General features: G+C 32.0%; 3 protein-coding genes and 1 pseudogene across 3 annotated transcripts; 3 read left to right on the forward strand and 1 right to left on the reverse strand.

Moving 5' to 3' along the window:
• Positions 1–1,937: 1,937 nt before the first annotated feature.
• On the forward strand, positions 1,938–2,530 carry LOC145585574 (putative cysteine proteinase inhibitor 7). Its single transcript, XM_081642276.1, has 2 exons — positions 1,938–2,122; positions 2,263–2,530. Exons 1-2 carry the CDS (start codon positions 1,940–1,942, stop codon positions 2,470–2,472), a joined length of 393 nt encoding a protein of 130 aa, XP_081498402.1. The 5' UTR covers positions 1,938–1,939; the 3' UTR covers positions 2,473–2,530.
• A 1,409-nt stretch (positions 2,531–3,939) lies between these two features.
• On the forward strand, positions 3,940–5,185 carry LOC145584414 (protein FAR1-RELATED SEQUENCE 5-like). Its single transcript, XM_081641257.1, has 2 exons — positions 3,940–4,562; positions 4,868–5,185. Exons 1-2 carry the CDS (start codon positions 3,972–3,974, stop codon positions 5,183–5,185), a joined length of 909 nt encoding a protein of 302 aa, XP_081497383.1. The 5' UTR covers positions 3,940–3,971.
• Positions 5,186–5,658: 473 nt separating this feature from the next.
• LOC145584415 (protein FAR1-RELATED SEQUENCE 5-like) lies at positions 5,659–7,165 on the forward strand (annotated as a pseudogene).
• Positions 7,166–8,322: 1,157 nt separating this feature from the next.
• Positions 8,323–10,112, reverse strand: LOC145584416 (uncharacterized). The gene is made up of 3 exons (XM_081641259.1): positions 9,584–10,112; positions 9,274–9,483; positions 8,323–8,538 (listed from the first exon to the last, which is right to left on the reverse strand). Exons 1-3 carry the CDS (start codon positions 9,779–9,781, stop codon positions 8,323–8,325), a joined length of 624 nt encoding a protein of 207 aa, XP_081497385.1. The 5' UTR covers positions 9,782–10,112.
• Between the last annotated feature and the right edge of the window lie 2,503 nt (positions 10,113–12,615).

Below are 12,615 nucleotides of genomic sequence, written 5' to 3' on the forward strand. Positions count from 1 at the left end.
TTATAAAATAAATTTTTAATCTTTATACGATTTGCTAGATTGTGAAGTATATTATTTTAACCAATTAGTATATATTATAAATGTATGTTTTACGCTTTGAACTATTTCCTTTGCCTAAAAAAATATTATGATACAAAAAATAATTTATTAATTTTTAAGAATTATAATCTAATAATTTTTTTAATAAAATTATAATTGAATTTGTACATTTGAAATATTGGTATTTTATCGAAAATAAAACTAATTTAATCCTAAAATTCTATTTAATTATATCCACATAGAATTCTAAATCAACTTTTTTTTTTTATCTTATGAGGTTTATTTAAATCTATCCAACGTGGCGCGACACTTGGCGAAAAGTTAGAATGCCAAGTGTCGCTATTTCGTGACCTGGCTAAAAGTTTAGCTTTATATATTAGTTATATGATTATTCGTACTAAATTGAGTGTATTAAGTCCTTATATATTACACATACACACACACACACACACACACACACACACACACACACAAAAAAAAAAAAAAAAAAAAAAAACATGTATATATGTAATGGTTTATTATATTGGTTCTTCTTTATTAATGTATATAAGTCAACTCTTGAGAAGTTTAATGTTCATCTAAAACGACTGAAAGATATTTTCATGTACTTAAAAATGAGCCAGACTTAGTTGATATCTGATATCAACAAACTTTTGTTAATATCACAATTTTTCTCTCTCCTCCCCTCACATGACCAATTTTTCTCTCTCTCCTCCATTCCCATGCCACTACTTCTTTCTCTCTCCTCCATTCTCATGTCCAAGGTCGACTATATACGCGGATCTACGGCGGCCGACCGACAGGCCAAAAAAAGACACCCTAGTAGCAATTTATGAAAATGTCGAAAGTTGGTGCAGCGGCCTGTGGTGGTCGGCTGGGGTGGTGCTGTGGGTGATAGCTAGTGGTGTTGCGGCGGTTGAATGTTGGTGCGGCGACCGTGTGGTGGTCGGCAGGGGTCAATTTGTGAAGGTTAAGGTGGTGCTATGGGTGGTAGTAGAGGTTGCACGGTGGTGATAGAGGGGAGAAAAAGGGAGTGTGGTTGCTAAAATTACAATATTACCCTTGGTGTGGTAGCTAAATTTACAAAATTAGCCTTGATATTAACAAGTTTTGTTGATATCTATCTGATATCAACTTGTATTTACTCCTTAAAAATTGGTACACTACTAATGTCAAAAGGCTATGAGTTGTCGTACATGTTTTTAAAATGTGAAGCACAAATCTAGGTGAAGTTAATTATATCTAGTGGAGTATTATGTATGTTGTGTTTTAAGTGATTAGTACACTTAAATTATATCTTTTCAAACACCCCTCTCATGCATGGCAAAAACTTGTGATTTAGGTTGTTACAATGTTAGACTTAATTAACTGTCAAGTGATCCCAAATGCAAATACAATTAGAATTTCCTGATTACAAACCCTTTTTTCTAGCTAGTTGTCCATTTGATAGATCAACAAAAAAAGAAATTTCAACACGTACTTTTTGCCTATTTTTATTGATTGAAATTAATTTTAATTGATGTACATCATAATCTGAAGTGATCAAGGCCGTAGAAATCTAACCATGAAGTATAATAAATCACTTTCATTTCACAAACACGATAAAAAGAATCAATGGCGATAAGAAGATAAAAATTCTCACTTCATAATCGTGAGATTCTTGACAAATATTTTTTTTTTAATTTCCTTTTAAAACAACAAATGAAGTGCACGCGTATAACAACAAATGAAGTGCACGCGTATCATCGTATAATCAGAATAACAAGTAATCAACTAAAAGTTGATAGGTCCAAATTAACAAGAATTTATTCATTATTTAATAAGCCACATAAGCTGATCGATAAAAAAGAAATTATTGATTCCATTTTCCTATCCTATAAATAGAGAGGGTTTGCAAAAGATGGAGTTCCGCAACACATACATACAATACAACGATACACATAACACAAAATCATACGCAAGAATCATGAGTTCCTCTGCTCAACAGAAGAACATCGCTGAAGGTCGTCATCCTGTCGACCCAAAGGATCCACACATCCAAGAGATTGCTGCTTGGGCTGTTGCTGAGTATGACAAGGAACATGTAAGTTTTTGTACAACAAATACTTGTCACGACAAACAAAAATCTATCATCAATACTATGTAATGGAACATATATGCATAGGTAAATTTGTCGTGCATTCGGGTTTAATATCTTTGTTTAATCCTCGTCGTAATTTGTAGGGGAAACACCTGGTGTATGTGAAGACTTTAAAAGCAGAAGAAGAAAGAAACATTGGTAGCACGAGGTACTTTATTGATCTTGAGGCTTCTGATGATTGCAAGATTAACAAGTATTCTGCGAAAGTTCTTGAAATAGAAAATCAAGCTCATACTAAGAAGCTTGAAGAGTTCAAGCAAAAAGAAAATGCACCCATCCTGGTTGCTAACTAATCTCCATCTTCAACAATAAATATGCAGGGCTAAGAAGCCATTTTTGGTGTGCTTATTATATAAGTTACATCACTATATATATATATATATATATATATATATATATATATATATATATATATATATATATATATATATAGGGTCGGGATCCGGTGAGAACCACCCTTTATGTGAGAACCCACACCTTATGTGAGAACAAATCTCAGCCGCTAGATTAGATGAAATCCAACTGCTGAGATTATAAGCATGCCTACAAGCTAGCTTTCAGCATCTAATTTATCTCTCCCCTCTATTATGTCTGCAATTCAAAGCTCATCAATGGCGATTTACTTATCAATGGCGATTCACTGAGTATGCTCTTCTTTCGGCAAATTTCAGCGGTTTCTTTCTGCAATTTTCAACGGTTTCTTTTTGCAAATTTCAACGGTCGCAATTTCATCCACCATTGAGGTTTGTTCGTAATTTTAATTTTGAATTGCATGTTAATCTGAATATTCAATATATTTTGATTTTACATCTCTGAAAAATTTGGAATTGCATGTTAATTTTCGAATTGAATTACATGTTAATTTTCGAATTACATTAATCGAATTGAATGTTTAATTGCATCAATTATTTGATTGAATTGAATCAATTATTTAGGTTTGATTAATTTGATAGAGATTTTAATAATATCAGATTAAACTTTATAGTGATTGAATCAATTATTTATGTTCTTATTTTCAATCAAATTCAAAATGAGCAAATAAATTAAAATGAGCAAACCTAAATATGTATAATAGAACAAAGTGGATATGAAATGAGCAAAGTGGATATGGAATGAGCAAAGTCATATAAAAATGAGCAAATTGAACTTTGTTGTTATTATGTTCTTATTTTCAATCAAATTCAAAATGAGCAAATAAATTAAAATGAGCAAACCTAAATATGTATAATAGAACATTTAAAATGAGGTAACTACAATTAAAATGAGCAAATATTAATGACATTCATAAGTAATTCAAGGATCTATAAGTTTTGCAAATATTAGCTTGTAAAAACACTAAGTATACAGAATTGTGTATGTATGTGTGTGTGTGTGAGAGAGAGAGAGAGTGTGTGTGTGTGTGTGAGAGAGAGTGTGTGTGTGTGTGTGAGTGAGTGTAACAGTGTGTCTGTGTGTGAGTGTGAGTGTGAGTGTGAGTGTAAGTGTGATTGAGTGTAAGAGTTTATATATGTGGGCATTGAATTGCATGTTCATTTGACAAATGAGCAAACCTATCCCCCCCTGCCCCCTCCTCTTTCTGCTTGCAATTCTGATTTCAGAAACTGATTTCAGTTATAATTATAGATTATGAAATTATTGAGTGTGTGTGTGTGTGTGTGTGTGTGTGTGTGTGTGTGTAAGTGTGTATCTAAGTCTGTGTGTATGTAAGTTTGTTTAAGAATCTGATTTCAGTTCTAATTATTAAGAGTGTATGTGTGTGTTTAAGTGTGTTTAAGGAGGTGCATATTCACAAATGATGAGCAACAACGAACAAGTTGAGAGTGAATCAAGTACCATCACAAATGTGCCAACTACTCCTACAATAGTAGTTTCTCCTAAAGTAGCACCTTTGATCACTCCTGGAGGAACAAAAGAATGGCATCCAATATGCCCCAATGAGTTGAAACCAGCTATAGGGATGAAGTTTAATAATCTTGAAGAGGGCCTTGAATTTTATAAAGGCTATGCATTTGCTTCTGGTTTCAATACAAGGAAGTCTACAACTAAAAGACAAAGAAGAAGCAAAGAATTAAAATATCAGTATATCTTGTGCAATAAGGAAGGATACAAAGAAAAAAGAAAGACTACTGTAGAAAAAGATTTAAATAACAAGGAAGGGGAAAACAATGAAGAAAAATCTTCAATCAAAAGGAAGAGACTCGTTACTCGTGTTGGGTGCAAAGCACATATTGTCCTAAAGCATTGTGATGATAACACATTCATAGTGACAAAATTTCATGAGGGACATACTCATGCACTTTATACACCTAGCTGCAATCTATTCCAAAAAGAAGGAAGGAAAATGAACATTTTACACAAAAAAATAATTGTGAATAATTCTAAGGTAACACTTTCAAATTCTCTTATGTTTCATGAATTCTATCTATGTTCTAATAAAAGTTGTTAGCTCATTTGACAAATGAGCAAATAATTTTTTGCTCATTTGTCAAATGAGCATTGAATTGTTTCATGAATTCTCTTATGTTTCATGAATTCTCTGTATGTTCTAATAAAAGCTGTTTGCTCATTTGACAAATGGGCAAATAATTTTTTTCTCATTTGACAAATGAGCATTGAATTGTTTGCTCATTTTAAAAATGAGCATTGAATTATTTGCTCATGTGACAAACTGTTTTGTTCTTTAAATAGGTGAATATTGGTCCCGTTACAACTTTTCGAATGATGAAGGAAATTGTTGGAGGATATGAAAACATTGGTGCATCTAAGGAAGATTTCAAAAATTTTCATAGAGATTTAAAAGCATACATTCAAGGAAGCGATGCTCAAATGTTTGTGGATAACTTTACCAACAAAAAGCTAATGTGGAGCGCTTTTTTCTTTGATTTTGAGATGGATGAAGATTATTGTCTTTGTAGAGCATTGTGGGCAGACCCCCTTTGTAAAAAGAGTTATGCTCTATTTGGTGATATGGTATCCTTTGATACCACATACCAAACCAATAGGTAATTCATTTATGTGTTATTACTAGTTTTGCTGAAATTAATGACTTTGTTTTAAATAAAATTAGTTTAATTGCTCATTACTTCTATGTGAAAATTGAATATCCCCATAAGTCTAATATTCTTTGATAAGAGTATGTATATGGGCATTGAATTACATGTTCATTTGACAAATGAGCATTGAATTGTTTGCTCATTTGACAAATGAGCATTGAATTGTTTGCTCATTTGACAAATGAGCATTGAATTGTTTGCTCATTTCACAAATGAGCATTGAGTTATTTGCTCATATGACAAATGAGCATTCAATTATTTGCACATTTGACAAAAGAGCAAAGAATTGTTTGCTTATTTCACAAATAAGCATTGAGTTATTTGCTCATTTGACAAATGAGCAATTGATTATTTGATAATATTTCAAATGAGTATTAAATTATTTGATCATTTAAACTATATTTTTTATGTGTAAACAGGTACAATATGGTGTTTACTCCATTTACAAGCGTTGACCATCATAAGAATTGCATTAATTTTGCTGCTGGTTTCATAGCAAAGGAAGATATCGTGTCATTTGAATGGCTGTTCAGATCATTCCTCAAGGCAATGGGTGGGAATGAACCTAATTGTATGATCACAGATCAGGATCCAGCAATGAAAATTGCTATTAAAAGTGTGTTTAAGAAGACTGAACATCGGTTCTGTATGTGGCACATAATGAAAAAGTTACCAGATAAGGTGGAGAAATCAATCATGCAAGAAGAAACTGGTTTCCTAAAAAAATTATGTGCTTGCGTTTGGCACCTTGAAATTGAACCTGCTGAGTTTGAAGAAAGGTGGAACAAGGTGATGATTGAATACCACTTGGAACAACATGAATGGTTAGGTTATATGTACAAGATAAGAGACAAGTGGATTCCGGCCTATTTCAGAGATGTGTTCCTTGGAGGAATAATGCGTACAACATCAAGATCCGAAAGTGAAAACAACTTTTTCTGCTCCTTTATCAATCCTCATGTGTCACTTGTTGAGTTTTACTTGAGATATGAAGCTGCAATTGATGCCCAGAGACACACTCAAGGTCAGAATGATAATGATTCAAAGCACAAATATCCTGAGTGCAAAACACCACTAGGGATAGAAAAGCATGCCTCACATTTATATATTAACTCTGTGTTTTATGAATTTCAATACGAGGTTGAAATTGCTTGTTTTTCTTGTGGTGTTGATGAATTGAAGAAAGAAAATGAATTGGAAGTTGCAACAGTAAGTGAAGGAAATCGGACTAGAACATTTGATGTTGTGTTTAATCCAACTAACTATGACACCACATGTTCTTGCAAGCTATTTTTATAGGCAAGGAATTCCATGTAGACATATGATTTGGGTTTGGAAAGCAAAAAGGTTTGAAACCATTCCCGAGCAGTATATGCTACACAGGTGGACTACTATGGCATTAAAGAAACCTATTTTTGACTTGGGAGGAAACCTGTTGGAGCAATGTGCTAATATAATAGACAAGAAAAAATTGTTAAATGATTTATGGTCAGAGATACACACTTGTGTAAGTTTGGCAGAAGGCAAAGATGAAGATATTCAAGACCTTGTGATAAATCTTCAAGGAATAAGAAAGGATTTGGAAGCAAAGAGGATTGCAAGAAATAATGAAACAACAGCTGGAAGTGCAAAAAACAAAGAGCAAGACATTGAGCTATTGATTGGAGCTAGTGTGCCAACTGAAATAATTGTCAAACCTCCAAAAGTTTCAAAGAATAAAGGGACTGGAGTTCATGTATCAAATGAAGAGACATCAAAAAAGAAAGCGACTGAGACTGATGTGTCAAATGTTGAAACAAGAGGTAGAAGTGCAAAAAGACTTAAGGGAGAAAAAGAAAGGGCTGTAGAACAAAACCAAAAAAAGAAGAGATTATGTAGAGGTTGTGGTGAATTGAGTCATCATGATATTAGAAATTGTCCAAAAAAAGTGTAATGGTACTTTTATATACATATAAGATTTTGTTGAATTTTTATATTTAATAATATATTATTAATTTTGTACTAATCATAGTTTAATGCTTTGCAATATTGTTGAATTGTAAATAGAACATATTCAAATGAGTGACTAAATATTTGTTCATTTCTCAAATGAGCAATAATTCCTTGCTCATTAATCAAATGAGCAAATAATTATTTGCTCATTTGGTAAGTGAGCAAATTAGCTATTATATGAACTTGGAACAATTACACTCTTGTTTCATCTCCCAGTCCAAAATCAGCTCTCCTTGGGTCAAATGAGCAAACATATCTTTTCTCAATCATCAAATGAGCAAGTAATTCCTTGCTCACTTAGCAAATAATCAAAAAAGGTAAAAGCTCATTTCTTAAATGAGAAAAAATAGTTGCTCATTTGTGAAATGAGCAAACATTTCTTTATTCATTTATCAAATGAGCAAGAAATTCTTTGAACATTTCTCAAATGAGCAATAATTCCTTGCTCATTAATCAAATGAGCAAATAGTTAACTACTCATTTTGTAATTATTTGCTCATTTAGCAAGTGAGCAAATTAGCTATTATATGAACTTGGAACAATTGCACTCTTGTTTCATCTCCCAGTCCAAAATCAGCTCTCCTTGGGTCAAATGAGCAAACATATCTTTTCTTAATCATCAAATAAGCAAGTAATTCCTTGCTCACTTAGCAAATAATCAAAAAAGGTAAAAGCTCATTTCTTAAATGAGCAAAAATAGTTGCTCATTTGTGAAGTGAGCAAACATTTCTTTATTCATTTATCAAATGAGCAAGAAATTCTTTGAACATTTATCAAATGAGCAAGAATTCATTGATCTATCATTTAATGAGCAAACATCTGTTTGCTCATTGTTTGCTCATTTAACAAATGAACGAATATTTCAAATGAACATTGGATGTATATAACAAGGTATGTGAAGTAAAAACAAATAAAAAATTGAATTTTAATTCAAATATAATCATCACTATAGTAAAAAAGGGTAGGCTTCTATTGAGAAAATCTGTTTATAAATCAGTTTTACATCATTCAAAGACTACTTAAAAGTAGATAAAATCTTAATTTACCCAATTCCCTAAACCAAAAAAGACAAATCATCACTACTAACTATTTAATTCCCTAACATTCAGCTTTCTTCAGTCTTTTGCTCTTTCTTCCTTGAACTTTTTCTTCTCCAGGCTCTTCTTTTTCAGCATTTTCTTCTTTGTCAGCAACAGAAACTTTACTTTGCTTTTTCTTCTTCTGAGCAATTTCTTTAACAGATTGAATAGTGTTCACTTCACTTGTAATTATTCCCAGGGTGTACTTTTCACGAAGTTTAGTCAAGATTATCAGCTGCAAAACAAATAACATAATCAAACCCTATACAATTAAGGAGATTTCAATAACATGAGCAAACATGTAAAAGTAACACCACAAGTTGCAGTTGTAACTTGTAAGGCAATGGCCTACGGTATTGCTAGATTAATGGACCATAGACCTCAAAACTAAAGTAAACATTTGATAGGAATCCTTGCTCATTTATGAAATGAACAAGTAAATCCTTGCTCATTTGTCAAATGAGCAAACATTTCTTTGCTCATTTGATAAATGAGCAAGTAATTTCTTGCTCATTTAGCAAATAATCAAAAAGTTAATTGCTCATTTCTTAAATGAGCAAAGAATTAGTTGCTCATTTGTGAAATGAGCAAACATTTCTTTGTTCATTTATGAAATGAACAAGTAAATCCTTGCTCATTTGTCAAATGAGCAAATAATTTCTTGCTCATTTAGCAAATAATCAAAAAGTTAATTGCTCATTTCTCAAATGAGCAAAGAATTAGTTGCTCATTTGTGAAATGAGCTAACATTTCTTTGTTCATTTATGAAATGAACAAGTAAATCCTTGCTCATTTGTCAAATGAGAAAATAATTTCTTGCTCATTTAGCAAATAATCAAAAAGTTAATTGCTCATTTCTCAAATGAGCAAAGAATTAGTTGCTCATTTGTGAAATGAGCAAACATTTCTTTAAAGTAAGCAAATAGACCAAAACATCTTATTATTAATGAGACTAATCTAAAAAACTTACATTATTTTTCTTCAAACCAGGATCCCACTTTGCACAACCCATGTATGTTTCCATGAGTCTCATCACTGCAACTCCACAATGCAAATGATTTTTATCCGAAGACTTCCATGAACCATTAATCACAGAAATTTCCATCCGCTTGATATCATTTGCCAAAATAGAACTCTGTACATTTCCTTCACATTGAATAAAGTTTGAAAAAGCAGTTCTCTGAAAATTAAAACATCAAATAAGCAAACATAATAAAATCTGATCATTCAAGTAAAAGAAACAAACATAATGTGAATAAAGATTAACTTTTAAGCCATACCAAATGTTTTAAAAGCTGTTTATGATCTCCAGCATCTTCGTTATAATCAAAAAGCTCGATATTACCATTTAGTGTGGTAGTGTTAAAACATACCAAATAGTAATGATCTTCTTCATAAACTGGGAAGAAAAAAAGTTGAATATCCTTGTGTGGTACAAGTGATTTTATGTACAAATTCTCAGCAACCTCAAAAAACATCTTATTCCGATGGGCAACAGAATCTATCTCATAGTGAATAAGACAGTCCTATATGTTAAAGAAAAAAAAATTAATTACAACAAAAAAACAAAATAATTCAATAAAACAAAATAAATGAAAGAATTTGAACTTACGGTAGCACTAAGGTCAAAAAAGAAACGAGCAGGAGAATTTGGATCTCTAAACTGCTCATTATAATTCAGAATGCTACACCAAGCATTAATGATCTCTGTATCAACTTTATATTTATTATAAAGATTCTCAAGATGTACTCTCAAAATTTCAAGACCATTCTCTCCATTAAATACTGGTTCACTGCATAAAAAGAATAAAGAAAGTTAGTATGTCTAAAACAAATGGAAGTTAATGTACAAGATAATAAATTCTATATATAAAAAAAATACTTACAAACGATTTTTATCATCAGCAAACATTGCCTTCAAGACACTCATCTGAACTGGTGATAATGGATTGTAAATTATCATAATGCGGGACTTAAAAGGTGATCTAAGAAGCACTGATGGCTGAGGTTTGCGTTTCTTTGGAATAGAACTCTTCTTTTCAGTATCACCTTTTCTCTTATGCACAATTAAAGCTTCTTGAGCATCAGAAATGAGATCTTGAGGATTAGCAATCAGAGCATCACCAACAGCTTGAGAAGCATCAGCAACAGAAGCACCAACTTGTGCACTGACAGAAGCAACTACAGGTTCAGTAGGCGCATTGCTAGGGGGAGAATCAGTTTCTTGAGAAAAGACTCCTAAACTGAATGTAGGAGTTCCAGATTCTTTGGCAAGTGAACGTCCTGAAGCAGATTTGAAACTTGAATCTCCAATTTTTTTGAACACATTTTCAGCAGCCCTATCTGAACATCCAACATCTGGGATACAACTTGCTATCTGAACACTTTCAGAAGCAATCTTAGTAACATCAATGGGTTCCGATTCATTTGGATGAACAACCATTGCATTGATTGAAGATTCAGCATGCTTTTTGTTGCTTGAAATCTCAGAAAACCTATCCCAAGCTTGAATTACTGCTGGATCTTGCCAATACCCTTCATCTTGGCTAAATGAAAGAGTATTATCTTCAGTCAAAGTTTTGGAGCTCATCTTATACTCATCACAAATGCCCATGGCATCTTCCTTCAACTTTTGTATCTTCTCGTTGTTTGGAAAATACTTGATGGCAGTTTCATGTTTTTGACTGAAATGCATGTATGCCAAGACCAGGTTTGTAGATGCTGTTGCAAGCTCCATAAGGCATTTCTGTAAAAAAAAATAAAAATAAAAAAATACATAAATAAGATAAATATAAATGAGAAGAGTAAATATGAAATGAGCAAAGTGGAAATGAAATGAGCAAAGTGGATATGGAATGAGCAAAGTCATATAAAAATGAGCAAATTGAACTTTATATGAGCATTGAAGTTTTTGCTCATTTGACAAATGAACAAAAAATTAATATTGGTTTCCAGAAAACTCATATAAATACCTTCTTTGGATCTTGTTCACTTTCTTCATTTTTTGTACGAATTGGATCAGATTGTTCCTAAAGACAAACAAACAAAAAAAGAAAGTTAGAACAAGTTTGAAAGCAAATATCTTAACAAATATAAACCAATCTTACTTAGAACACATAACCAATTGCATAATTTGCTCATCTGTCAAATGAGCAAAAAATTATTTGCTCATTTCAAATATGAGCAAGTAATTGCTTACTCATTAGACAAATGAGCAAAAATTTAGTTGGTCATTTCCAAAAAGAACATAGAATATTACAGTATATATGGTTACCTTATTGGCAATTACTTGAGTTTCCACTTCAAAAGGAATGAATTTTTCCTAAATAAAAAACAAAAAAGTTAAAAAAAGTAGGATAAAAAGGAAAAGAATAAAACAGAAAATTATAGTTAAACACCATTTTAGGCTGTATCATGCTAAAAGAACCAGCATCAAGCTTTTTAGCACGAATATTTCCAAGCCTCCCTTTAAAGAGTTCCAATTTCTCACGTGTTGACAGCATAGCTGTTGTCCACCCTTTCAAGATTGGAATTTCACGTGCAGCTCGAACTTCCTCAAGTACAAATTGATCAACATATAATAACTACAAACAAGTAAGAAAAGAAAAATTAGTAATTAAAAATAAAAAATAAGTAAGAAATACTACATTAAAAATAAACAAAAATTAAAGTAATACCATAAGAAACAATAAAGACCCAAGAAAAGAACGAGTTGGACGTTCTTCCCATAAAAGCTTGCCCTTCACGAGAGAATCAAGGATATACTTTGACCAATTCAAGTCCTTGATTTTATCAACATCAGAAAGAAATGTAAGAATATCATAATTAATATTCATGTTTTGTTTCCCTGACAAAAAAATGAGCAAAACAAAAGAGAAATGAGCAGATAGAAATTTAAGTGAGAAAAATAAAATAGAAATGAGCAAACTAAATTGAAAATGAGCAAATTGAAAGTAAAATGAGCATAATAAAAATAAGAAGACTACCATCCATCAGTGTAGACACACAAAGAACTACAAAGTTCCGTTTGAACATAGCACCAGCTGACTTATGCTCCTTCAAAAACTCTTTAAGCTCCCCTATTTTGATAGAGAGTGAGTTGCTTTGGAATTGCTTTTTCCATTGCTGAATGACTTTTTTATTTCTGGAAAAATTATTTTTATCAATCTCTATGCCCCCTATTGGCAACCCAAGAACTTCATGCACATGGTCTTCAGTAATACGGAAAGGATCAGAATCAGGAATATTTAATGAGCACGTCTTAGCATCAAAGTGCTGCACCAACCATAAACCCAACCGCAAAGGCAGTTGG

Source organism: Chenopodium album, chromosome 16, assembly GCF_948465745.1.
Source record: "Chenopodium album chromosome 16, dcCheAlbu1.1, whole genome shotgun sequence".
Taxonomy (NCBI): Eukaryota; Viridiplantae; Streptophyta; class Magnoliopsida; order Caryophyllales; family Amaranthaceae; genus Chenopodium; species Chenopodium album.

Coding starts and splice junctions, on each gene's coding strand:
- LOC145585574 (XM_081642276.1), top strand. CDS start 1,940: ATGGAGTTCCGCAACACATACATACAATACAACGATACACATAACACA. Junction 2,123..2,262: donor CTGAGTATGACAAGGAACAT/GTAAGTTTTTGT, acceptor CGTAATTTGTAG/GGGAAACACCTGGTGTATGT.
- LOC145584414 (XM_081641257.1), top strand. CDS start 3,972: ATGATGAGCAACAACGAACAAGTTGAGAGTGAATCAAGTACCATCACA. Junction 4,563..4,867: donor TAATTGTGAATAATTCTAAG/GTAACACTTTCA, acceptor TTCTTTAAATAG/GTGAATATTGGTCCCGTTAC.
- LOC145584416 (XM_081641259.1), bottom strand. CDS start 9,781: ATGTTTTTTGAGGTTGCTGAGAATTTGTACATAAAATCACTTGTACCA. Junction 9,484..9,583: donor AACAGCTTTTAAAACATTTG/GTATGGCTTAAA, acceptor TTTAATTTTCAG/AGAACTGCTTTTTCAAACTT. Junction 8,539..9,273: donor CTGGTTTGAAGAAAAATAAT/GTAAGTTTTTTA, acceptor TTTGTTTTGCAG/CTGATAATCTTGACTAAACT.